The sequence below is a fragment of the Opisthocomus hoazin genome, chromosome 4, assembly GCF_030867145.1.
Source record: "Opisthocomus hoazin isolate bOpiHoa1 chromosome 4, bOpiHoa1.hap1, whole genome shotgun sequence".
NCBI classification, from domain to species: domain Eukaryota; kingdom Metazoa; phylum Chordata; class Aves; order Opisthocomiformes; family Opisthocomidae; genus Opisthocomus; species Opisthocomus hoazin.
The window spans coordinates 94707430-94734349 of NC_134417.1; the positions used below are offsets into that span (position 1 = coordinate 94707430).

Below are 26920 nucleotides of genomic sequence, written 5' to 3' on the forward strand. Positions count from 1 at the left end.
GATCGCTCAGGCGGACTTAAGCAAGCGATTTGAGGAAATTTAGGAAAAATTAAAAATCAGTGAAATTCAGGCAATAAAAGTATAGCTAGAGAGTTCTTGTTGTTACATGGGAAGGGACATAGGACAGAGTAGCACTGTGGTCCCTCAATGTGGAGCTCGTACTAGCTCCTGTCCACTTTGTCACCACTGTTGCCTATTTGTTCACACTCAGTGTTCAAAGTGTTAGAAGTACATTATTTTTGTCACACGGAAGACAGGGGTTTTAGGTCAATAATTGTCTTGAATTTAGGTGTATTTGCTGTGGGGTGAGTACACTTCTGCCCCTTCTGCCTTGGATAAGCTATTAGTGCTGTTGGTTTAATTAGACCGTATTCCTTAACTAGCAAAAGAGGAAGACGGGGAAAGTCCCTGCAGGATACACTAGGAGAGCAAACCATTAAATGAATAATGAGAAGTTAACAAAGTGGAAAGACAGTGGAAAAGAGCCTTTTAGGTTGTACTTTGGTTCACTGAAAAAAAATGTAAGAGGACCACCAGGCAGGAGTGTGAACAAAAAGAGACCTTAATAAAGTATTGCAATCAGTGATGGCTCTAGTATAAATTAGATATTAAAAAAAATAGCCCCCGAATGGAATCCTGAATTATAATACTTTGTTGCAATTGATGTTATGTTGTCATGAGCCAGCAGTGTGCCCTGGCTGCCAAGAAAGCCAATGGGATCCTGGGGTGCATCATGAAGAGTGTGGCCAGCAGGACGAGGGAGGTTCTCCTTCCCCTCTACACTGCCCTGGTGAGGCCTCATCTAGAGTACTGTGTCCAGTTCTTGGCTCCCCAGTTCAAGAAAGATGAAGAGTTACTGGAGAAAGTCCAGCGGAGGGCTACGAGGATGATGAGGGGACTGGAACATCTCCCCTACGAGGAGAACTTGAGGGAACTGGGCTTGTTCAGCCTGAAGAAGAGAAGGCTGCGAGGGGACCTTATAAATGCCTACAAATATCTGAAGGGTGGGTGTCAGGAGGATGGGGCCAAGCTCTTTTCAGTGGTGCCCAGTGACAGGACAAGGGGCAATGGGCACAAACTGAGGCACAGGAAGTTCCGTCTGAACATGAGGAAGAACTTCTTCCCTCTGAGGGTGACGGAGCACTGGCCCAGGCTGCCCAGGGAGGTTGTGGAGTCTCCTTCTCTGGAGATATTCAAGACCCGCCTGGACAAGGTCCTGTGCAGCTTGCTGTAGGTGACCCTGCTTCGGCAGGGGGGTTGGACTGGGTGACCCACAGAGGTCCCTTCCAACCCCTACTATTCTGTGATTCTGTGATTCTGTCTCGGTGCTTAAAGTATAAAAGTTTGGTTAAAGCCCTTTGGGCTGTATTTTGCATAAAATAAGAAAAAAGAACAAGAAAGTTGAAAGGATGTTGCTCAGCGTGTAGTATAGGGCAAAGATGTGCTAAGTTGGATAAAATGAAAGATCCTGGAGGGATCATTTATCTAACCTGCCAGAACATTATTCATTGGGCAGTCAGCAAGTAATGCAGAAACTAAGAGCGGCAGGAATTCGGAAAGTTTACTGGACGAGGCTTGTAGAGTGTTTAGTAACAGGGAGGAGGAAAAAAAAAAGATAAGCAGATGTTGTTAGCAGCGTTACAAGAGAGTAAAAGAAGAGCTTTACTATATATCATCTTGTCATTTGAGATGATGTATGATGATTTCGGAAACCCAATAGAGGATCCAAAGGTAGAAAATACCCTTCTAAAGGAATATATAATTGAATTAATAAAAGGAAGAAAAGAATTGAGAAAGAAAGGGCTGGTGGTACAATGACCTCCCTTAGATATATCTATACATAAAATTCAGCCGGGAGATCAAGTATTGATAAAAACATGGAGAGAATCCTCATTAACCCCTCATTGGGAAGGGCCTTTTGTTGTTCTTCTCACCACAGATACGGCAGTTCTACGGCTGAGCCCGGTTGGACTCATGCATCTCGAGTCAAGGGGCCGGTGGAATCCACTCCCACCAAATGGACTGTAACATCTGAATCAAGAGACCTTCGGATAGGGATGAAAAATATCGGCACCAGCGAATGAACCATCCTAGAAGGGAAGGGAGAGACAATCTACACTAGTGGTTTCAAACACCCCTCCCCCCGAAGGTACTTTACGGAAAGTACACTTTGCACCCTGGAGTAAAGGGAAAATACCTGATCAAACAGGAGGGGCTGGACTGTGTAAGTTAATAGGAACGTCTCAAGTCCTCCCTCTATGTTGTGAAGTAGAAACAGAAATACCTGAAACGCTCAAAATAGAAACGTTTGGGGGATACCTTGTATAAAACACCCCACTTCTAGACATTCGGGTTGGGTAGTTTGTAAATGCGTAAAGTGTAACAGAAAATGGTATTGTGTCTCGTGTAAACGACACTTTTATTGTAGGAAATGTAGAAAACACCCTGTACCTACTAGAATCCAGCGAACAGAAAGAGATATACGGATTGATTTGTGGTCGGGAATTGTTGATACCAAAACCTGGGAGATATATGAGACAGATTGGAATAAAACAATAAACCAGTGTACTGCCAGGTTCGCGTGGAAGCAAGCCAAGCGGAGTATTAAGACTATTTAAAGAAGACTGCTAGTGGGAACAACCACAGGGGAGAAGGGAGTAACTGAGGTAAGATCAAGGGTGGGAGCATTCACTGGGGAATTGTTATTACACCTCCTATTCGAGAGGAACCCAAAAAGGGCAGGGGTGGATCCAACAACCCTAGAGCTCCATTTTCCCGGATTTCGTTTATTGTCCTCAGGGCCCTGCTGACAAAAGCGTGTGGACCTGTTCAGGCCCCAGGAGGTCCGGAAAACCCATTCCTGAAGACTGCGGCTGCTGCCGAGAAGATGACTAACCTCGCTGCTCCAGGCACCGGAGTAGGCGAAGGAGGCAGAGACGCATGTAAGGTGGGATGTGGAACCGGTCCTTCACAGGGTGACCCTATAAGGGACAGAAAGGGAAGGAGTCTAAACCACTCTACCGTGCCCCAAGCCGCAAGTACAAGGGAATTGGCCTCCTTCCAGATTTGGACTCCCCCAAGGCCCCCACCAACAGTCCGTATTTGGGTAACATTGCTCTTATTTGGATGTAAGTTTATTGTTGTAAGATCAGGGGCTGGTCACCAACCTTTTCAGTGGACTTCAGCCCGTATGGAAGACTCAAAAGTTATCCGTACAAATACCACCCCTTGAGCTCCCACATTTGTTGTCACAAACTGCGACTTATTAGGGCCTACTTTAGGAGAACAATGCACCCAGTCGTACCCACATTATGGGGGGATGTTATTACCCAATGTAAGGGCTAATTATTGGTGTCCAAGTTCCAACCCAGGGAGAGATTATTGTAACCTCCCAGCATAATTTTCTATAACACCCCCTACCGGTGGGAAGGAGGACCCTCCTCTTTGGAAAGTAATGCAAGCTACATACGATACCCTGAATAGAACCAACCCCGAATTAACTGATAAGTGCTGGTTATGTTATGATACAGAACCCCCTTTCTATGAGGCAGTAGGGGTAAATAGTACATATAATTTTAGCACTAAAAACGCACCTCCCCAGTGCTCCTGGGGAGATAGGAAGAAGGGAATAACCATGCAACACGTCTCTGGAACAGGAGCCTGCATAGGCAACATACGGGGACCAAAACGAAGACTTTGCAGCTCTTTCCTTCCCACAACAGGGAAAACTAGTGAGATGTGGGTCATTCCCTCGGAAGGGACCAGGTGGATATGCTCAAGAACAGGCCTTACTCCGTGTGTATCCCTAAAGGTGTTTAATGCTTCTAGCGAATATTGCATCCAAGTTATCGTTGTCCCAAGAACATTATATCATTCAGAGAAAGTAGTCTATGATCACTGGGATATAGGAACACCCCATATCATAAAAAGGGAGCCCATAACTGCCATCACAATAGCCACATTGTTGGGTATTGGGGCAGTGGGGGCGGGGATGGGAATAACGTCTCTTATCCAACAACAACAAGGTTTCAACTCCCTGAGAGCAGCGGTAGACGAGGATTTGGAGCGAATAGAAAAGTCAATTACCGCATTAGAAAAGTCTCTAACTTCACTATCAGAGGTAGTGTTACAAAATAGAAGGGGAATGGATATTCTTTTTCTACAGCAAGGGGGACTCTGTGCTGCTCTAGGAGAAGAATGTTGCTTTTATGCTGATCACACAGGAGTAGGACGAGACACTACGGCCAAGCTGTGGGAAGGTCTCAAAAACAAAAACACAAAAAGGAAAGGGAGGCTTAGCAAGGATAGTATGAATCGTGGTTTAATCATTCTCCTTGGTTAACTACACTGTTGTCAACCATTGCCGGACCTTTAATGTTGTTGATGCTCACTCTAACCTTTGGGCCTTGCATCTTGAACAGAGTGATTAGATTAGTAAAGAGTAGATTAGAGGCGGCCCATTTAATGCTGTTAAAAAGGCAATACGAATACCTAGAGGATGATGAAACCAGTAAAGGAGAGACTCTAATTCTCTCTTTAGCCCGAGATACTGTCGCTTGGTTTGAGGAACAAAATGGTAAAAACTAGAAGGGGGAAATTGTAATAAATGTATACATATAAAATTTGTTCTCAAACCGGCTGATGGAGAAAGAGGAGAAGCCCTATGATGAATGGGTTAACTTTGTTCATGAAATCGCATGTGAATGTTGGAGTTTCTTTGTAACTTAAGCTGGAGCTGCAGACATCTGGAGGAGCAAGCAAAGTAAGCAACCATTTGCTGAAGGGAGATGGCCTATCTGCTGATAAGCAAAGCAATGGCTTGGGGGATGAATGAGCAGACAGCAGGGCGCCTGAGAAAGACTTCGGCCTTCATCCCAACGACCACCGAGAGGCAGACAACGACCACCTGGCAATTAGTAGCGCAAGTGTGAACACAACGCAGAGAATACAAGAAGTCACGTATGCAGGAAACAGGAACTCTATAAAAAGAGGGGTTGCATCCGTTATTGGCGCGAACCGTTGGCGGAGCGCTGACTCCCCGGTCGCCCAGCGCTGTTTTGCTCTCTTATCGCTTGCTAAAAAATTCACAATTAATTAATTAACAATTGGCTCCTCAATTTGAATTCGTCACGGGAGGCGAGCTTCTATAACAAGTCGGGTGGTGAAAAGCACGCAAGGGGCACCAGCTGGTCCCCACCACACCAACCCCTTTCCTGGCTGCATTAGCCCAGTGCTGCAGCAGCCCGGACGGCTGCCGAGGGGCTACCAGGCTGCGGCCAGAAAACAGAGGGGACCCGCTGTGCCCACGTAGGGGGTAGAGATTGGCCCCAACCGGCTGGGCCCCCTGAAGTACCCCCGGCAATGCAGACAGTCCTGGGGCACCCCGGCCTTCCCGCTGCACCCACTGCTCCCCCACGCAGCCGGCGCTGGGTGATCTGCACCACTGTCCCATGCCCTGCAACCCCAGCACCCACAGCCCCCCACAGCTCAGCAGCTACTCCCCCCATGCCCTGGGCACCCCTGAAAAGCCAAGGTGCCTTTGCACGCCTGAAGCCAAACCTAGGACCCAGGCTTTGAGGGACGTGGCCTCCAACTTCACCTCCAGCCGTTTGTGGAAATAGAGGGAAACTTTGGGCACAAGTGAATTTGTGCTCCTGTCTGATGAAAAAATAAATTTAAAAGCTGATGGGAAGAGCAGGCGGTTCCCAGCGAGGTTGGGAGGCCCCAGCACCGTTGCTTCCTCTCGCGGAGATGAGCTCTCACCCACATCCCCACCTGCTCCCCCACCAGGAATGGACACTCCTCATCCCAACGGATGTCCTCCGGCACTGCCAATGGCCCCTGCTGCACCCGCTGGTGGCTCTTCTGGTGCTGCTTCTGACTGCAGGTCTTGCCGCACTCACTGCACTTGCAAGGCTCCCCATCGGTGTGGAGGAGCTGGTTGGTGGTGAGGGTCTCCTCATCCTGGAAGGCCTTGGGGGAGCTGGCACAGGCAAAAGGATGCTACCAGGAGTGGATGCGCTGGTGCCTGACCAGGCGGCCCTTCCGGGTGAACCTGTAGCCACACTGACCACACTTGTAGGGCTTCTCACCCGTGTGGATACGCTGGTGGACATTCAGGAGCTTCTTGGATCTGAAGGCCTTGGAGCAGCTGGCGCAGGTGAAGGGTTGCTCCCCAGTGTGGATGCTCTGTTGGCTGACCAGGGTGCACTTGTCAATGAAGCTGTTGCCACACTGACCACATTTGTAGGGCTTCTCACCCGTGTGGATGCGCTGGTGGGCACTGAGGAGCTTTTTGGATCTGAAGGCCTTAGGGCAGTGGCCGCAGGTGAACGGTTGCTCCCCAGTGTGGATGCTCTGGTGGCTGACCAGGCTGCCCTTCCAAGTGACCATCTGGCCACACTGACCACACTTGTAAGGCTTCTCACCTATGTGGATGCGCTGGTGGGCAGTGAGTTCATTCTTGGCTCTGAAAGCCTTGGGGCAGTGGGCGCAGGCGAGGGGACACTTTCCGCTGTGGATGAGCTGATGTCTGAGCAGGTTGCTCTTTTGGCTGAAGCTCTTGCCACAATGACCACACTAGTAGGGCTTCTCACATGTGTGGATGCGCTGGTGGGCAGTGAGGTCATTTTTTAATCTGAAGGCCTTGGGGCAGTGGGTGCAGGGACAGGGGTACTCCCCGGTGTGGATGCGCTGGTGGCTGACCAGGTCGCGCTTCTCAATGAAGCTCTTGCCACACTGACCACACTTGTAGGGCTTCTAACCCGTGTGGATGCCCTGGTGGGCAGTGAGGGCATTCTTGATTATGAAGGTCTTGGGGCAGTGCGCGCAGGCGAAGGGACGCTCCCCGGTGTGGATGCACTGGTGGACAATGACACCCTTCCTTTCCCTGAAGGCCTTGGGGCAGTGGCCACAGGTGAAGGGTTGCTCCCCAGTGTGGATTCTCTGCTGGATGACCAGGCTGCCCTTCCGGGTGAACCTCTAGCCACACTGACCACATTTGTAGGGCTCCTCAGCCGTGTCGATGCGCTGGTGGGCACTGAGCAGCTTCTTGGATCTGAAGGCCTTGGGGCAGTGGCTGCAGGTGAAGGGTTGCTCCCCAGTGTGGATGCGCTGGTGCCTGACCAGGCTGCACTTGTCAATGAAGCTCTTGCCACACTGCCCACACTTGTAGGGCTTCTCACCCGTGTGGATGCGCTGGTGGGCAGTGAGTTCATTCTTGGCTCTGAAAGCCTTGGGGCAGTGGGCGCAGGCAAAGGGACGCTCCCCGGTGTGGATGAGCTGATGTCTGAGCAGGTTGCCTTTCTGGCTGAAGCTGTTGCCACACTGACCACACTTGTAGGGCTTCTCACCCGTGTGGATGCGCTGGTGGGCAGTGAGGTCATTTTTGGCTCTGAAGGCCTTGGGGCAGTGGGCACAGGGAAAGGGGTACTCCCCGCTGTGGATGCGCTGGTGGCTGACCAGGTTGACCTTCCGGGTGAACCTCTTGCCACACTGACCACACTTGTAGGGCTTCTCACCTGTGTGGATGCGCTGGTGGGCAGTGAGGACATTCTTGGTTCTGAAGGTCTTGGGGCAGTGGGCGCAGGCAAAGGGGTACTCCCCAGTGTGGATGCGCTGGTGGCTGACCAGGTTGACCTTCCGGGTGAACCTCTTCCCACACTGACTACACTTGTAGGGCTTCTCACCCGTGTGGATGCGCTCGTGGACAGTTAGGACATTCTTGAATATGAAGGCCTTGGGGCAGTGCGAACAGGTGAAGGGACGGTCCCCTGTGTGGATGCGCTGGTGGATGTTGAAGGTCGTCCTGTCCCTGAAGGCCTTGGGGCAGTGCACACAAGCAAAAGGACGCTCCCCTGTGTGGGTGCGCTGGTGGACGATGAGACCCTTCCTTTCCCTGAAGGCCTTAGCGCAGTGGCTGCAGGCGAAGGGCTTCTCACCAGTGTGCACACGCTGGTGCCTCACCAGGTGATACCTGGAGGTGAACCGCTTGCCGCAGTCAGTGCAGCTGAAGGGCCGCCCGATTGTGTGCCTCCGCTTGTGCTTGGTCAGCGTAGTCTGGCTCTTGAAGCTCTTGCCGCACTCAGGGCATGTGGCAGGGGTCTTCTCCATCCGACCAGGGGCCGGGATGGGATGGAGCAGGGAGCAGCCCAACAGGACCTCCTGGCTCCCACCCGGCTTGGGCATCCCCAGGACCAGGGCACTGGGTGCCGACAGCTCCTCAAGCACTTCCTCAGCCTCCCTCCTCATTCCAGGGCCACCAGCTGCTGCAGAAGAGAGGCCGGGGTCACTGTCATTGACAGGACACGACGTGGGACGCTTCACCATGGGAACTGGCACAAGCACCAAGCCAGCCACCCACCCTTCCTGCCTGAAGCACACAGCTGATGGTCAGCAGCTCCCTGCACCATGGGACAGCAGAGGAACCTCCCATGCCAGCAGCCGGGCACGGAGCATCTAGTGCCAAGGGGACAGTGCTGCAAGAACCCCTCACCCCACTATATGGCCCTCCTGGTACCCACCTGCAAAAGGGGTCTGGTGCATTCGCTGCGCACTGAGAGGGTCTGGCATGCACTGCATCTCTTCCCGCTCCATCTTGCAGATGATCTCTGGCTTGGTGGTGGGCCAGCCTGTCCAGAGCAAAGACAGAAGCAACCTCTCCTGCACTTCTGGGACAACAGCACCAGCTGCCCCCTGCCCGCAGCCCCACGATCTCCCCTTGCTCTGCTCCTCTCTCCTGCCCCACTTCCCGGCTCCTACAGCCTCCTCTCGCCTCGCCCTTGTCACCTCCGCCACTCTCCTGCAGACTGGACGCCTGGGAACAGCTCAAACCTGTGCCAGGGGAGGTTTCAGCTGGACACAAGGAAGCATTTCCTTACAGAGAGGGTGGTCAAACACTGCAACAGGCTTCCTGCAGAGTTGGCTGATGCCCCAGTCCTGACAGTGTTTGAGAGGCGCTTGGACCATGCCCTTAGTGACACGCTTTAACTTTTGGCCAGCCCTGAAGTGGTCAGGGAGTTGGACCAGATAAGCCTTGTATGTTCCTTCCAACTGAAGCAGTCCATTGTATATTATTCTATTCTATTCTATTCTGTTCTGTCGTATCCTATTCTCCATACCAATGACCACTCTCTGCAGGGTAACACCTGCCATCACAACAGCTACGTCAGGACTTGGCCAGTAACAGCAGCAGCGGGATTTTCCCTTTCAAGGGCTCCAGCTCAGTCAAACAGTTGACCTCCGGCTCCACCACAGCCCAGCAGTGCCAGAGAGAGTCCTCACCCAGAGAGGCGACCGCCTGGTAGTTCTCCAGCATCACCTCCCGGTACAGTCGCCGCTGCCAGCCCGCCAGCTCTGCCCACTCCTCGGGGGAGAAGTAGATGGCCACGTCCTCAAACGTCACCGACATCTGCAGCAAGAAGCACCACCGGCTCAGCACACTCTGCCACACACTCGCTGAACACCTCTGCCCAAATCCTGCCGCTGTCGGGCAGGGCCCCGGCAGCACCGGGGACTCCGGCATCCCAAGGGCAGCACTGGGAGAGCTCGGAGCACCCCGTGCAAGGGAAGGGCCAGGGCAGAGGGGCGGTGGGTGCACAGCCAGCCCACACAGCAGGGTCACCGGGGCTGCGCCTGACCCCCACCTTGCCGCAGCAGCCCGGAGCCCTCCCGTGCCGCTGGCTCTCGGCGGGGAGACGGAGGCACACACAAAGAGCGATCGGCAAGACGCAGCTGGGATGCTCCGGAGGCCGCAGGAGGGGCCTCCCCCGTCACCAGCCGCCCCGGCGCAGCACGGACAGACGGTCCCTGCCAAGCACAGCATTGCCGTGAGCACAGCGGGCCAGAAGCTCACTCACCTGCCAGCAGCTGCCTTCCCTTGCCCCCAAGGCCTTCAAACCTGCTGCCACCAGCACCGACCGCGGGCACGGCCAAAGGCGGCCCCGGGAGCAGCGTGGCCGCGTCAGCCCGGGAGCCCGCCCGCCGCCGGTGCAGCACGGGAGGTGTAGTCCTGCCGCCCGCCCGGCCCCGCCCGGCCCCGCTCGGCTCGGATCGGTTTGGGGGGCGGCTGCTGCCCAGGGCCTCCGGGGGGGATGTGGTTCCCTCCCCCAGCCTTGCGTGCTGGAGGAAGGCGGCTGCGGAGCCGTGCGGGCTTTTCACCGCCCGACTGTCCGCACCCCGCTCCCAGGGGCTCGGCAGAAGCCGGCGGCGCCGCGTCCCCACCGCTTCCGCCCCGCTCTCCGCAGCCGACCGCCGGAGCTGCCGCCGTCACCTCGGCACATTCCAAAGAGGCTGCCTCGGGGGGAGCCATTCCTTCCTCCTTCCCAGGGGAAAACCAGCTGGCGCTTTTTTGCTTGCACTTGCTGAGTTTTAGCTTCAGCCCGGGCGGCACCAAAGAACCACGCGGCCGCTCGCCCGCTGCTCCCGCGCTGGGCTGGGGAGGGCAATGGGAAGGAAGAGGCGAGACTCGGGGGTGGGGATGGAGACAGCTCGACCGAACAGCAAAGGGAGGGAGCGGTAACAGCAATAATACTGCTAAAAGGAACACACAAAGCCATGAGCACACAACGCTGTTTTCTCCCCGCCCGATGCCCAGCTCCCTCCGGAGCAGCCATTCCCCTCCCCCAGGTCATTCTTGGACATGACGTCACATGGTACCGAATACCCGATTTGTCCATTCTGAATCTTCACTGTCGCAACTTGACGCCATTGCCTCTCGTCCTGTTGCTGGTTATCTGGGAGAAGAGACCAACCCCCCCTCACTACACCCTCCTGTCAGGTAGTTGTAGAGAGCGAGAAGGTCTCCCCTCAGCCTCCTCTTCTCCAGACTGAACAGCCCCAGCTCCCTCAGCCTCTCCTCAGCACACTTGTTCTCCAGACCCTTCACCAGCCTCGCTGCCCTTCTCTGGACACACTCCAGCCCCTCCATGTCTTTCTTGTATGTAGTCATGAACCCATGCTGGCTGGGCCTGATCCCCTGGTTGTCCTTCACATGCCTGGTGAGCGCACTCAGGATGAATCGCTCCACAATCTTCCCTGGCCCCGAGATGAGGCTGACAGAGCTGAAAGGACGGCATTTGTTCTTTAACTGAAGCAGCATCTGGCTGTAAGGCCTTTGCCTCAGCCCAGGTGTCACACAGTGGATTTGAGTGTTGGACCATCACCCTTTACTTCTGTCTGAAAAGAAAAGCTGAGCTCCTTGCTCGAGTTGAACCACTCCCTTTTGTTAACTCTTTGGTATTTGACACACGAGTCCAAGCAAGTCCCCTTCTGGCATTGACAAGTCCGGCAAGTCCACCGACCCACACTGAGGGTTTGGCTGTGCAAGGGCTGATTTATTATGGCCTGGACAACCCATAGTCACCCACAGACCCTGACGAAGTCCAAATGAGCATGATCCATGTGGCGGAAGTTCGTACAGAGTGCACCATCGTCGTACGCCCATTCATGGGCAGCAATAGGCTGGAAAGCAGAAGAGGCATCAACAGTGAATGAAGAGGCTGGCCACCTCCAGCAATACAAAGACAATCTCTGTTCTTCCCCACACGTCTGGTTTCTGCTGTGGAAAGGCTGTCCGAGCAGTGCAAAAACCTGTTCAAAAAACTGTTTGAAAACTTGCATAGGTCCTACTCCCCACCTGTACAGATCAGTGTCTCAGCTACTATGAGAAAACATTCCCTAGCTCAAGAGAGATGGTACACACCATGAGGCAGCCTGTGGTTTTACCTCCATGAACAGGGAGAGGACATGAGGAGGTGGGATGGAGAAATATCTCAGTGCAAAAGGCACAAGTGTGCGAGTTGCAAGGAGGAACAATCAGAAATGGGGGCTCTCCCAAGAACGTTGCTGCTCCAGTTTACAGTGGGCAGCTCCCCAGACAAAGTAGAAGGGTAGAGTTTACTGCTGACCCTAGGCAAGGAACTGCTGACTGGTTTTTACAAGATGTGAGTACCAAGGGTGGGGTAACCCACGTGTGCCACATGAACTCATTCCTCCACAACAACTGCTATGGCCAGGACTAGAGGGGTCCTGCCTCCAGCCAGGTGGAGGAGAAGAACAACCGGGTTTACTGGTCTGTATGGATTTGATGGCCTGGCATGTCAGATCCACAGGAGTATAAGCTTGTAGTGTACCCTAATGCCATCAGATTACAAAAGGTCAGAACCCATCGGTATTTCTGGAGTGACAGGGGGATCCCAACAGCTGACTGTGTTGGAGGCTGAAGTGAGCCTAAGTGGGAATGAGTGGTAAAAGCACCATGGTGTGACTGGCCCCAAGGCTCTGTGTATCCTTGGCACAGACTGCCTCAGGAGAGGGGATTCCAAGGACCCTAATGGGCACTGGTGGGCTTTTGGTATAGCTGCCTTGAAGACAGAGGACAATGAGCAGCTGTCCACCTTGTCCGGTCTCTCGAGGATCCTTCTGTTGTGGGGATGCTGAGGGCTGAAGAACAACAGGTGCCGACCCCTATCACAACAGTGCACCAGTGGCAATATCACACCAACCGAGACTCCCTGATGCCCATCCAGAAGCTGATTCGTCAACTGGAGAGTCAAGGTGTGATCAGCAGGACTCGCTCATCCTTTACCACTCCCGTATGGCCAGGGCAAAAGTGTAATGGAGAGTAGAGACTTGACAGTGGTCTATGGTGGCCTGAATGAAGTCACGCTGCCCCTGAGTACTGCCATGACGGACATGCGAGAACTTTGATATCAACTGGAGTCCAAGGCAGCAAAGTGGTATGCCACCACTGACATCGCTGATGCATTTGTCTCAAGCCCTTTGGCTGCAGAGTGCAGGCCAGCGCTTGCTTTCACCTGGAGGGGCGTCCAGTACACCTGGAATCGACTGCCCCAGGGGTGAAAACACAGCCCCACCATTTGCCATGGACTGATCCGGACTCTGCTGGAACAGAGTGAAGCTCCGCAACACATGCCATGCATTGAAAACATCCTTGTGTTGGGCAATAGAGCAGCAGCAGTTTTTAAGAAAGGGGAGAAAATAATCCAAATTGCTCTGAAAGCCAGTTCTGCCCAGTCCAGACTTCCACATCCTGTATCAGGGGATAAAGTCCCCACAGTGCACCTGAAGAATATGTTAGGGCAGCCAGTCTGGGTTAGTCCTGCCACGGGCAAAGGCCAACCCAGCTGTGGGATCGCTTTTGCTCAAGAACCTGGGGTGCATTTGGTGGGTGATGCGGCAGGATGGGGAAGTCTCTGGTGACCAGTGCTAGGACACAAGGCAGGGGAATGAAGCTGCATCAGGAGAAGTTCAGACTGGACTTTAGGAAAAGGTTCTTCACTGAGAGGGCGGCTGGTCACTGGAACAGCCTACCCAGAGAAGTGGTCATGGCACCAATCCTGTCAGAGTTCAAGGAGCATCTGGAAGACTCACTTAGCCACGTGGTTTAATTTTAGTTAGTCCTTCCAACTGGAGACATTCTATGGTTCTATGATTCTATGATTCTATGATTCTAATTGCTAATTACCCCTGCCAGCGTGTGTGATAACTACCACAGTTGCTGTATGTCATATCAAAGGTCTTACAGTAAAATAGTCCAGATTAATGAGGGATCAACTTTGATGAAACCAAGCAAGGTGCAACACTGATAGAATTAGACCTGGCTTCAGCAACCGGCGACCATCAACTTCCTCGAGATCAACATCTTCAAACCACAGACCGTGGGCATGGGCCACACCAAATACACTAGCCACGAGTTCCAGATGCAGCATGTGACCATCCAACAGCACCCACCATCTCTCCTGCCCTGCAGGACTGTTATGACAGTTGGAGCCCAAAGTCATGGACTAAATGGACTCAACAGACAGTTTAAAGGGATGGCCCGTAGACTAAGGGACGATATCTCTGGGTGGGTATCTATCTCTCTCTCTGTCTCTCAAAGACAGGAGAAGTGGTGGTGATTTATTGGAAAGTACAATAACATAGAATCATAGAATGCTTGGGGTTGGAAGTGACGTGCGGAAAGCAGACTCCACTATCTGTAACACTGTAAAGTAGGTATGTTTATTCGGCGCCAGGCAGCACGGGGGGTAGTCCCACCAAAGTCGTGCGCGCCGAGCAGCAACTTGTCTCTTCAATTTATACAATCGAATATTACATATACATTAGATTTTCCAGTGTGCCTATACATATGCATCTATCCCCGTTTCATATCAAAATCAGTTCCAAGAAATAATTTCCATATTATAATTAGTTCCAAGAAGTAATTTCCATATTAAAATCAGTTCCAAGACGTAATTTCCATAGACTCATCCCAGCTGCGCTTGCGCAGTGCCTCCTGGTGGTGGTCGTCGGGGGTCCCAAGAGGAAGGCCCATCCTCTTCATCACGGTGTTCACTGATTGACCCTTGTTTCTGCGCAAACTCAGTTCTCTTCTGGCTCCCATCCATACAGCAGGGTCGGTCTTAACCGGTTCTAGGCGACTCCCAGCCCCTATCCGGAACTGACCCCTTTGTATGGAGATGCAAGACTCTGCTTCAGTTAATTTAGACAATAGATAGGCACTATCAGTTCTCTTTAAATGCACCTCAGCTATTAGATAATGGTAGTTCTACTAAAATCCCTTTTAACCCCTTCCTTCAGAAGGAACCTTTGGAAGCCATGTGGCAGAACCCCCTGTAGTGATCAGGGACATCTTCAACTGGATCAGGTTGCTCAGAGGCCCGTCCAACCTGGCCTGGAATGTTTCCAGGCATGGGGCCTCCACTACCTCTCTGGGCAACATGGGACAGTGTTTCACCACACTCAATGTAAAAAAATTCCTTCTAATATCCAGTCTAAATCTACCCTCCTTTAGTTTAAAACCATTAATCCCTGAAGACCCGGGCATGATGTAGCTGGTACAGAATAAGGGCTGGATACTGTCCTGGGTTCGGCTGGCACAGGGTTCATTCTCACAGGCATCTGGAGGGGACACAGCCAGGAGGGCTGACCCAAAGCAGTCAAACAAATTGGGTATTCGGTACCATGTGACGTCATGCCCACGATAGAGCTGGCGGAGCTGGCCGGGGAGGGGAATCGCTGCTCTGGAGGGAGCTGGGCATTGGGCGGGGAGAAAACAGCGTTGTGTGTTCCTGGCTTTGTGTGTTCCTTTTATCAGTATTACTGTTGTTACCGCTCCCTCCCTTTGCTGTACCGTCGAGCTGTCTCCATCCCCACCCCCGAGTCTCGCCTCTTCCTTCCCATTGCCCTCCCCAGCCCAGCGCGGGAGCAGCGGGCGAGCGGCCGCGTGGTTCTTTGGTGCTGCCTGGGGCTGAAGCCAAAGCTCAGCAAGTGCAAGCAAAAACGCGCCAGCTGGTTTTCCCCTGGGAAGAAGGAAGGAATGGCTCCCCCCGAGGCAGCCTCTTTGGAGTGGGCCGAGGTGGGCTCGGAGGTGATGGTGGCAGCTCCGGTGGGCGGATGCAGGGAGCGGGACGGGAGCGGTGGGGACGCGGCGCCGCCGGCTTCTGCCGAGCCCCTGGGAGAGGGGTGCAGACACTTAGGCGGTGAAAAGCACGCGGGGGGCACCTGCTGGTCCCCACCACACCAACCCCTTTCCTGACTGCATTAGCCCAGCGCTGCAGCAGCCCGGACGGCTGCCGAGGGGCTACCAGGCTGCAGCTGGAAAACAGAGGGGACCTGCCGTGCCTGCGTAGGGGGTAGAGATTGGCCCCAACCGGCCGGGTCCCCTGAAGTACCCCCGGCAATGGAGACAGTCCTGGGGCAACCCGGCCTTCCTGCTGGACCCACTGCTCCCCCACGCAGCTGGCACTGGGTGATCTGCACCGCTGTCCCACGCCCTGCAACCCCAGCACGCACAGCCCCCCACAGCTCAGCAGCTACTCCCCCCATGCCCTGGGCACCCCTGAAAAGCCAAGGTGCCTTTGCACGCCTGAAGCCAAACCTAGGACCCAGGCTTTGAGGGACGTGGCCTCCAACTTCACCTCCAGCCGTTTGCGCGAATAGAGGGAAACTTTGGGCACAGGTGAATTTGTGCTCCTGTCTGACTAAAAAATAAATTTAAAAGCTGATGGGAAGAGCAGGCGGTTCCCAGCGAGGTCGGGAGGCCCCAGCATGGTTGGTTCCTCTTGCAGAGATGAGCCCTCACCCACATCCCCACGGCTCCCTCGGGACCCTGCTTCAACCCCAGCTGCCCACTGCAGCCCCCTGGCAGATCCCAGCCTCTTGCTGTGTTCCAACAAGAAGGGGCCAGCAAAGGTGCCACCGAAAATCCGGGAAGAAAACCTCGTAACACCAATGTAGTGTAGGCAGGCATTCTTTATTGCAGCGCTGGATGCACGGGGGATAATTCCACCAAACGTGCATACCCCATACCTTTTCCGTATAGTTTATATAGATCAAAATATACATATTTATTAGGTTACATAACTTATCTCTTTCATAATAAAATTAGTTCATTTTCATACACTCCTCCCACCCGCACTTGCGCATTGCCTCCTAGTGGTGGTCGTCGGGGGTCCCAAGATGAAGGCTCATCCTCTTCATCACAGTGTCCGCTGATTGACCCCAGCTTCTGCACATGCGCAGTCCTCTTCTGGCTCTTGTCCCGTAGTTAGGTCGCTGTAACTATGTTGCTGTAGCTAGGTCGCCTTGACTGGCTCTAGGCGACCGCTAACATTTCAGGTGGGAAACATGGGACTTTTTGTTTCAGTTAATTTAGACAATAGATAAAAACCACAAACACACCTGCAACCATAGTAATGCTATTCCTATTAAAAATCCCCCTTTACCGTTATTGTTTAACATTGATAATTACCTGGAGACCAAACTCTCTGTTCCTGGACCTAACATCCAGATGGGCAGCGGCTATACAAGGGACATAACTAGCAGCATGGCTTATGTTTATGGTTAACAGATTTCATCCCCTTGGTTACAAACGGGTTCTCTGCTCGCGAGCAAGGGGACGTCAGCCCTGAGGTGCTGCCGCCAGAGAGCAGTAACACACGCTGTGCTGCCATGGAGCTCACTGCTTGTTGTCAGCAGCAAGAAGCTTTTCATTTACTATCTGGGAGCCAAATTACAGCAGCGTCTTCCCCTCTGTCCCATAAACCATTCTGACTGCATTGTGATTCATTTATTGTATTTCCCCTGCCCTGGCAGCCAGTCCTGCACCCACGCCTCTCCCGCAGAAGCTGCCGGCACGGCGGGGCTCAGCAGAGGGGAAGGGGCACTGCTGACAACCCTACCCCAGCTGGCGAGTGTGATGGTGGCTGTGCAGGACATCCCAAGGCAGCAGCAAAGGACAATCCAAACCACGCCAGCGAGGAGGCTTCTCAGGCAGAAGCTGGAGCTGGACCCAGTGGTGAAGGGGACACGGCCGCCACTCTCTCCCAGCCAATGGCTGGATGCTCTGGTGGAGATTCAAGTCCTTACTCTGGGTGACTCCCATGCAGACACCCCTGCAGCCGCCCCCCACTGCCCCGTGGGACCATCAGTGGCTGTTTTGGGGGGCACCTCGGTGCAGAGATGGCCACAGGCTGGGTGTGCTGGGGCTCTATTGGTGACCGAGCACGATCCCCTCATCCCGCAACTGCTTCTCACAGCCACCGCACTCGAAGGCCTTGGGCTCCACCTGCTCCCCCACCAGGGATGGACACCCCTCATCCCAACGGATGTCCTCCGGCACTGCCAATGGCCCCTGCTGCACCCGATGGTGGCTCTTCTGGTGCTGCTTCTGACTGCAGGTCTTGCCGCACTCACTGCACTTGCAAGGCTCCTCATCAGTGTGGAGGAGCTGGTTGGTGGTTGGTGGTGAGGGTCTCCTCATCCTGGAAGGCCTTGGGGAAGTGGGCACAGGCAAAAGGATGCTACCAGGAGTGGATGCGCTGGTGCCTGACCAGGCAGCCCTTCCTGATGAAGCTCTTGCCACACTGACCACACTTGTAGGGATTCTCACCTGTGTGGATGAGCTGGTGGGCAGTGAGCAGCTTCTTGGATTGGAAGGCCTTGGGGCAGTGGCCGCAGGTGAAGGGTTGCTTCCCAGTGTGGATGCTCTGGTGTTTGACCAGGCTGCCCTTCTGAGTGAACCTCTGGCCACACTGACCACACTTGTAGGGCTTCTCACCCGTGTGGATGCGCTGGTGGGCACTGAGGACACTCTTGGATCTGAAGGCCTTGGGGCAGTGGGCGCAGGTGAACGGTTGCTCCCCTGTGTGGATGAGCTGGTGGCTCACCAGGTGGCCCTTCTGGGTGAAGCTCTGGCCACACTGCCCACACTTGTAGGGCTTCTCACCTGTGTGGATGCGCTGGTGGACAGTGAGTTCATTCTTGGATCTGAAGGCCTTGGGGCAGTGGGCGCAGGCAAAGGGGCGCTCCCCGGTGTGGATTAGCTGATGTCTGAGCAGGTTGGTCTTCTGGTTGAAGCTCTTGCCACAATGACCACACTCGTAGGGCTTATCACCCGTGTGGATGCGCTGGTGTGCAGTGAGGACATTCTTGAATCTAAAGGCCTTGGGGCAGTGGGCACAAGTGAAGCAATGCTCCCTGGTGTGGATGCGCTGGTGGCTGACCAGGTTGCGCTTCTCGATGAAGCTCTTGCCACACTGACCACACTTGTAAGGCTTCTCACCCGTGTGGATGCGCTGGTGGGCAGTGAGGTCTTTCTTGGCTCTGAAACCCTTGGGGCAGTGGGCACAGGTGAAGGGACGCTCCCCAGTGTGGATGAGCTGATGTTTGAGCAGGTGGCTCTTCCGGGTGAAGCTCTTGCCACACTGACCACACTTGTAGGGCTTCTCACCTGTGTGGATGCGCTGGTGGACATTGAGGACAGTCTTGAATCTGAAGGCCTTGAGGCAGTGGGTACAGGTGTAGGGGTGCTCCCCGGTGTGGATGCTATGGTGGCTGACCAGGTTGACCTTCCAGGTAAACCTCTTGCCACACTGACCACACATGTATGGCTTCTCACCCGTGTGGATGCACTGGTGGGCAGTGAGGACCTTCTTGAATCTGAAGGCCCTGGGGCAGTGTGCACAGGCGAATGGACGTTCCCCTGTGTGGATGCGCTGGTGGATGGTCAAGGTCCTGCTGTCCCTGACGGCCTTGGGGCAGTGGCTGCAGGCGAAGGGCTTCTCACCAGTGTGCACACGCTGGTGCCTGGCCAGGTGATACCTGGAGGTGAACTGCTTGCCGCAGTCGGTGCAGCTGAAGGGCCGCCCGATTGTGTGCCTCCGCTTGTGCTTGGTCAGCGCAGTCTGGCTCTTGAAGCTCTTGCTGCACTCGGGGCATGTGGCAGGGGTCTTCTCCATCCGACCAGGGGCCGGGATGGTATGGAGCAGGGAGCAGCCCAACAGGACCTGCTGGCTCCCACTCGTCTTGGGCGTCCCCAGGACCAGGGCACTGGGTGCCGACAGCTCCTCAAGGACTTCCTCAGCCTCCCTCCTCACTCCAGGTTCACCAGTTGCTGCAGAAGAGAGGCCGGGGTCACTGTCAGTGACAGGACACGATGTGGGACGCTTCACCATGGGAACTGGTACAAGCACCAAGCCAGCCACCCACCCTTCCTGCCTGAAGCACACAGCTGATGGTCAGCAGCTCCCTGCACCATGGGACAGCAGAGGAACCTCCCATGCCAGCAGCCGGGCACGGAGCATCTAGTGCCAAGGGGACAGTGCTGCAAGAACCCCTCACCCCACTATATGGCCCTCCCTCGTACCCACCTGCAAAAGGGGTCTGGTGCATTTGCTGCGCACTGAGAGGGTCTGGCATGCACTGCATCTCTTCCCACTCCATCTTGCAGATGATCTCTGGCTTGGGGGTGGGCCAGCCTGTCCAGAGCAAAGACAGAAGCAACCTCTCCTGCACTGCTGGGACAGCAACACCAGCTCCCCCGTGCCCGCAGCCCCACCATCTCGCCTTGCTCTGCTCCCCTCTCCTGCCCCACTTCCTGGCTCCTACAGCCTCCTCTCGCCTCGCCCTTGTCACCTCCGCCACTCTCCTGCAGACTGGATGCCTCGGAACAGCCCAAACCTGTGCCAGGGGAGGTTTCAGCTGGACACGAGGAAGCATTTCTTTACCGAGAGGGTGGTCAATCACTGCAACAGGCTTCCTGCAGAGTTGGCTGATGCCCCAGTCCTGACAGTGTTTCAGAGGCGCTTGGACCATGCCCTTAGTGACACGCTTTAACTTTTGGCCAGCCCTGAAGTGGTCAGGGAGTTGGACTAGATGATCCTTGTATGTTCCTTCCAACTGAAGCAGTCCACTGTATATTATTCTATTCTGTTGTGTCGTATCCTATTCTCCATACCAATGACCACTCTCTGCAGGGTAACACCTGCCATCACAACAGCTACGTCAGGACTTGGCCAGTAACAGCAGCAGCAGGATTTTCCCTTTCAAGGGCTCCAGCTCAGTCAAAGAGTTGACCTCCGGCTTCACCCCAGCCTGGTGGTGCCAGAGATAGTCCTCACCCAGCGAGGCGACCACCTGGTAGTTCTCCAGCATCACCTCCCGGTACAGTCGCTGCTGCCAGCCCGCCAGCTCTGCCCACTCCTCGGGGGAGAAGTAGATGGCCACGTCCTCAAATGTCACCGACATCTGCAGCAAGAAGCACCACCGGCTCAGCACACTCTGCCACACACTCACTGTACACCTCTGCCCAAATCCTGCCGCTGTCGGGCAGGGCCCCGGCAGCACCGGGGGCTCCGGCATCCCAAGGGCAGCACTGGGAGAGCTCGGAGCACCCCGTGCAAGGGAAGGGCCAGGACAGAGGGTCGGTCGGTGCACAGCCAGCCCACACAGCAGGGTCACCGGGGCTGCGCCTGACCCCCACCTTGCCGCAGCAGCCCGGAGCCCTCCCGTGCCGCTGGCTCTCGGCGGGGAGACGGAGGCACACACAAAGAGCGATCGGCAAGACGCAGCTGGGATGCTCCGGAGGCCGCAGGAGGGGCCTCTCCCGTCACCAGCCGCCCCGGCGCAGCACGGACAGACGGTCCCTGCCAAGCACAGCACTGCCGTGAGCACAGCGGGCCAGAAGCTCACTCACCTGCCAGCAGCTGCCTTCCCTTGCCCCCAAGGCCTTCAAACTTGCCGCGACCAGCACCGACGGCGGGCACGGACAAAGGCGGCCCCGGGAGCAGCGTGGCCGCGTCAGCCCGGGAGCCCGCCCGCCGCCGGTGCAGCACGGGAGGTGTAGTCCTGTCGCCCGCCCGGCCCCGCCCGGCCCCGCTCGGTGCCGCGATTGAGAGACGGGACACCGCTTGATGCAAGCAGAATGTTCGTTTTATTGTCGTTGCACACACACATTGATACACATCAAAAGACAGCGTGTTCTAAACTGATTGGTTAAGTTTCAAACTAGGCAGTCATTAATTCGTTAACCAAACGCTGACGTGGACACGTTTTTTCTAAGTTTATCTTAACTAAGGCAATACTTCCTCCTTCAAGATGACTCGGCACTATCTCGTTTCCCCCCAGGGCTTGTGACCAACAAGTTCCAGCACGTCCTCCTTTATCAATCGCACCACACTGGGGGCCCTGCTGAGACCAGTCAAACTCTGAGCTACATCTCCCCCTTCCTGTTGCACGCTAAGAACCCTTTTTATCGAGCTTGTTATTAGTTTTTGCAAACACTGCAACAGGCATGGAAGGAGCAATAACAGAAAAATAAAAACAGCCAAAGCATACACTGCTGTCTTTATAGCATTTACACAAAACCCATGGTTCACAAGTGTTACAGAAAAGACATGAAACTTTCGTGACTGGTGTCTCTGTACACTGGTTCATACAGTCCTTCTGTGTTTATGGTTCAAACATCCTGATTGTCCCGGTCCTCTTGAGGAGATTCAGTGACTTGCTGCTCTGAAGGTTGGTCCTGGGTGCGATCCGATTCGTCCTCAGATGGTTGTGGCAAGGATTCGCGGAAAGGCCGCATGCTTTTCGCTGGAATCCATCAGGGGCCTCTTTCTGTGGAAACACAAGCATAACCTCTGCCCCATGTGATAAGGGGGTAAGGTCCCATGATCTTAACTGTTTCGGGATCTCGAATCAATACTGGAGCCTTGATTGTTGCTTCAAATGAAGCATTTGTATTAAAATGACGAACTATCGGAGGGTTGCTGTCTAACAGAACAATTCAAAAAATTAAAAACATATAAGGCTTTCTGTAGACGCTCCTCAGGGGTAGCAGTCCCTACTCCCCCTTTTTGTTGTTGTAATAAATGTTTTAGAGATTGATGAGAGCGTTCAATTAAAGATTGGCCTGCAGGGGAGTGAGGAATGCCAGTAATGTGAGTAATCCCCCAGGAGTTAAAAAGGCTTTTGTTGCGCCTGACACGTAGGCAGGGCCGTTGTCCGTCTTGATTTGAGAGGGTATACCTAAAGTGGCAAAGGCATGCATTAAATGTTTTTGAATATCACGTGTCTTTTCTCCTGTGTGGCAGGAGGCAAACAAGGCACCAGAAAAGGTATCAATGGAAGAGTGAATACATTTTAGATGACCAAATTCTGAAAAGTGGGTTACATCGGTTTGCCACAGTTGTAAGTTCTGTAGTCCCCTAGGATTAACCCCTCCCGTTATCGATGGAATGGAGTGTTTTTGACAGTCATGACACACGGCGATAATATTAGTTGTTTGCTGAGTAGTGAGGCCAAATTGTCGTTTAAGACCTCCAGCATTCTGGTGAAAGAAAGAATGGCTGAGTTTAGCCTGTGCTACGTGGTCTGGTAATACTTGCACTGGTAATGTAAGTATATCAGCTCGTCGATTCCCTTCTGCAATAAAACCAGGTAAAACAGTATGTGCCCTGACGTGTATAACAAAATAGGGATGAGGGCGCAAGTCCAAAAGGAAAATAAGCTCCTGCAATAAAGCAAACAATTCAGAATGTGAGACATCACGTAACACAGATGCTTCAGCTCGTTCAACAATTCCTACAACATAAGCTGAGTCAGTAATTATGTTAAGCGGTGTGGACCACTTTCGAAAGACTCGAACAACCACGGTCAGCTCTACTATCTGAGGAGAACCAGGTACAGTCTCTATATCCGAGTTCCATTGTCCACGCTGGTCATCCCACCATAGGATGACCGATTTATGCGACTTTCCAGAGCCATCCGTAAACACGGTGAGCGCCTGCAAGGCTTGGTTGCTTCTTTTTGGCCTGGACAGAAGATGAAAGACAGCTTTGAGTAGCTTATGAGATGGCGGGTGAGAGGTAAGTTGGCCTGTATAGCCAGCTATCGCTATACTGAAGGCGTCGGATTGTTGGTGGAGCCACTGTAAATAAGTACTTGCCACAGGCAAACAGATGCAGGCAAAGTCCATCCCTGATAGTGTCAATAAACGTTGCCGGTCTCTAATGATTAAGGACGCAAACATCTCGTGCTGTGTTGAAATAGTCTTTGAAGATTGATTGGGTAAGAAAACCCATTCAATAATCAGCAGTGGGTCTGATTTCTGAGAATCCCACTGAAATATTAGCGCATGAGGTTGTCAAGTGGGGTTTAAAATAATCAGAAAAAAAGGTAGCTCGGGAGCCCATCGATGTGCTTGTCGAAGACTAATTGCTGCAGCAACCTTTTGCAGGGAAGTAGTGGCTTCAGGGTCAAGACTGTGGGGGAAGCGCAAGTCAGTGTCCCCTTTTAGCAGTCTCAATAAAGGACCTAGGTCCGCATTAGAAATCCCCAACAGTGGTCAGACCCAATTGATTGTTCCCAACAATTTCTGTACATCATGTAAATTTTGTATATCTGTCTGTATCTGTAGAGGTTGGGGAGTTATAGTCTGGGCCCTGATGCGCCAACCTAAGTATTTCCATGGAGATATCTTTTGAACCTTTTCCGGTGCAATACAGAGGCCTGCCGAGTTAACGGCAGCCATGACAAGAGCTACAGCTTCCTCCATGACCTTGTGGAGTTGTGCAGCCACTAGGATGTCATCCATATAGTGATACAACAAGACACTGGGCATCGTAGTTCTAACAGGGGTAAGTACTTTAGCTACGTACCACTGACAAATCGTAGGGCTATTCTTCATTCCCTGTGGCAGCACAACCCACCGGTATCTTTGCAATGGGGCTTGCATGTTGACGCTTGGAACTGAAAAGGTGAATTTAGGATGCAGTGGGATATTAAAAAAGCAGTCTTTGAGGTCAATAACAGTCAAGTGCCAATCTCGAGGGATCATAGTAGGGGACGGGAGTCCTGGTTGAAGGGCTCCCATGTCTTCCATAGCGTCATTAATTTTCCTAAGGTCATGGAGTAAGCACCACTTGCCAGTTTGTTTCTTGATGACAAAGACAGGTGAGTTCCAAGGGCTAGTGGAGGGCACAATGTGCCCTCTTGTTAACTGCTCCGTGACTAATTCCTGGAGGGCGCGAAGCTTTTCCAGAGGTAGGGGCATTGATCTACCCAAATAGGGTCATCGGTTTTCCAAGTTAATTTCAGGGTGTCGCGCACTTCAATGGCCCCATCTAAAAATGGGTCCGAATGGACATTCCCCACTGAAACAGTACGTCGCACCCCCACAGAACCATAGGAACAGGCAACACAAAAGGCTTAACAGAAGCCGTATGCCCTTCCGGACCTTGGATTTGGATTAATTCCACGCTCTGGTGACTTTTACCAGTTCCCCCAATTCCAGCCAATGTCTGGGAAATGTTAGCCAGAGGCCATTGTGGAGGCCACTTGGCCTGGGATATTACTGTAACATCAGCTCCAGTATCAATAATCCCATTTAGCATTACTTGCTGCCCCCCACAAATAAGGGTACATTGGTACACAAGTCGTTTCTGGGAAATAGACTGTACCCATAAAATTTGTGGGTCCCCCGTAGATCCAAACCCTCCCTGCCTTTGTTGAGGCTGGTTAGGAACTGGGGAGTCCGTCACTATGGGAATCAATACCAATTGTGCTATACGGCTGCCTTTTGGCACCGTGCAGGGAGGAAACGGGGTCCATGCCATGATTTTAATTTCATCAGTACTGTCAGAATCAATGACCCCTGGTATTACAAAAAGTCCTGACAAGGTGGTAGATGATCTTCCTAACAAAAGCGCTTGAGTTTTTGGGGGTAGGGGCCCCGAAACGTTTGTTAACAATAAGTGAACCGAGGAATCGAGCAACGTTACTGTGTCGGAGGTTGCCAGGTCCAATCCGGCGCTACCAGCTGCTGTTGGATGGAGACTTGAGACACTGCTGGTTCCCTCCGTGGGGGTTGGAACGTCGGCTGCGGTACTTGTGTCTGCGCGCGTCGCTGCCCCGCGTTCCGTGATCGGTTTCCCTGTATCGGTTGACCTTGGAAATCATACTTAGACCGACATTGATTAGCATAATGACGCCCTTTTTGGCATCTAGGACAGACCCCAGGGGCCTGGGGCCTGGTACCAGCATTGGTAGCCAAACAGTTCTTTTTCAAATGACCAGGTTTGCTGCAACCATAACAATTCCCGGGCCCCCCAGAGCCGCGCATGGCCGCGAAAGCAGCAGCCATGGCTTCAAATTTATGATCCATAGTGCCAATTCTATTACAAGCCTCTACCATCTCCACCAGTGTGGGGTTTGGATTCGGGAGAGATTTCAGTAACTTTTTACAATCCACATTAGCATTTTCTGCAGCCAATTTTAACAACAAAATCTCCCGCGCTTCCGTATTGTCTATCTGACGCTCCAGAGCTTGCTTCAACCTGTCAATAAACTGCATATAAGGTTCCCGGGGGTCTTGGGTAATCGTAGTGAAGGTTTTTTGTGGTTTTTGTGAGTCAGGGACCTTAAGAAGGGCTTTTTTAGCTTCTTCATGAGTTGCCTCAAGAGCTTCCCGTGGGATATCCTGGGCTTGAGCCACCGGATCAGAGTGTTGACCTGTGCCAGTAAGGTGCTCTACAGTCAGCACAGCTATAGCTGCATTGCCGTGACCCACGTAAGTCATAAGAAGTGCCTGTAGTCCCCCCCCTCCAGTGTGACTCCCACAGGGATTACTGTGTCGGAGTCAGTAACAGTTGCGCTAAAGATTTTAAATCATGCGGAGTCATAATATAGTGTCAAAAAAAGAAGATAACAAACTTGCAAAATACGGGGAAGAAAGCCCGTGCTCAGTAACAGTACGACGCAGTTCCTTAATTACCGGGAAGGATAAAGCCTCCCACTGTGCCCCCCGACCCTGATAAATCACGGGGGCTACAATTGTTTTAGCGATTTCTAACTCCCCCTCCTTCAAGGCTTGGCGTCTTATATTAGGCCACACATCGCGCGGGTCAGGGGGGTAGAGATCCGGTTCTTTTTCAGGATCCACCGGACCCGGGTCAAAAGGATCCTCCTCTGGGGGGTATCTCGCAGCACACACTCCTAAAGGTTTGTTCTCCGGCAGCACCGGAGGCGCTGTGGGAGAGTTGTTCTCCTGCCCTGCTTTGTCCTTATGCAGGGACATGCATGCATGTCGCTTGCGCTTTTAAGGTCTCAAAAATACTCCTCCACCAGGGGAGCATACACTGGGCTTCAGAGTTCCCTGTTGTTGCCGCGTCCCATAGTTTCACCCCCACATCGTCCCAAAGTTCCCGCGTAAAGATAGTAGACTCAGTTACAGTGGGCATCTTCACCTGTACCCATCTAAGTGTCAGTTTGAGATCGTGCCCAGAAATATTCTTTCCATGTTTTTGAAGGAGAGCTTTCATAAGCTCATAAACGTCTCTCTCTGGGAAAGACGTCTGACTTCCCATGTTTCCCACAGCTCACCTCTCTGCTCCGGAGGGATTGTTTAGGCCAGCTGCTGCTTCCTTTCAGCAGCTCACTCAACATCCTGTGGGACTCGCAGCATGCCACGCTGTCCTGGGTTTGGCCAGAACAGGGTTAATTTTCACCGGAATCCAGGAAGGGGCACAGCCGGGGGGTGGGGGCTGACCCCACCTGGCCAAACAGAGCCTGGTATTCCATATCATGTGACGTCACGCGGGGTTCCGGTGGGGGGGGCGGC

At 53.3% G+C, this 26920-nt stretch overlaps 1 protein-coding gene and 1 pseudogene across 2 annotated transcripts; both read right to left on the bottom strand.

The window, feature by feature from the left end:
* Positions 1-2893: 2893 nt before the first annotated feature.
* LOC142361233 (uncharacterized) lies at positions 2894-20550 on the bottom strand (annotated as a pseudogene).
* A 666-nt stretch (positions 20551-21216) lies between these two features.
* LOC142361220 (endogenous retrovirus group K member 21 Gag polyprotein-like) lies at positions 21217-26676 on the bottom strand. Of its 2 annotated transcripts, none has more exons than XM_075420052.1 (2): positions 25083-26676; positions 21217-21918 (listed from the first exon to the last, which is right to left on the bottom strand). In XM_075420052.1, exons 1-2 carry the CDS (start codon positions 25877-25879, stop codon positions 21849-21851), a joined length of 867 nt encoding a protein of 288 aa, XP_075276167.1. In that variant the 5' UTR covers positions 25880-26676; the 3' UTR covers positions 21217-21848. The 2 variants fall into 2 exon arrangements, with proteins under 2 accessions (XP_075276167.1, XP_075276166.1); XM_075420051.1 differs by having other exon boundaries at positions 21217-23564.
* Between the last annotated feature and the right edge of the window lie 244 nt (positions 26677-26920).

Excerpts from the sequence above, each read along its gene's own strand:
- LOC142361220 (XM_075420051.1), bottom strand. The coding sequence starts at position 25,879 with ATGACTTACGTGGGTCACGGCAATGCAGCTATAGCTGTGCTGACTGTA. Across the intron at positions 23,565-25,082 it reads ACCTGGCAACCTCCGACACA|TCTTGACCCTGAAGCCACTA; the intron begins GTAACGTTGCTC and ends CTTCCCCCACAG.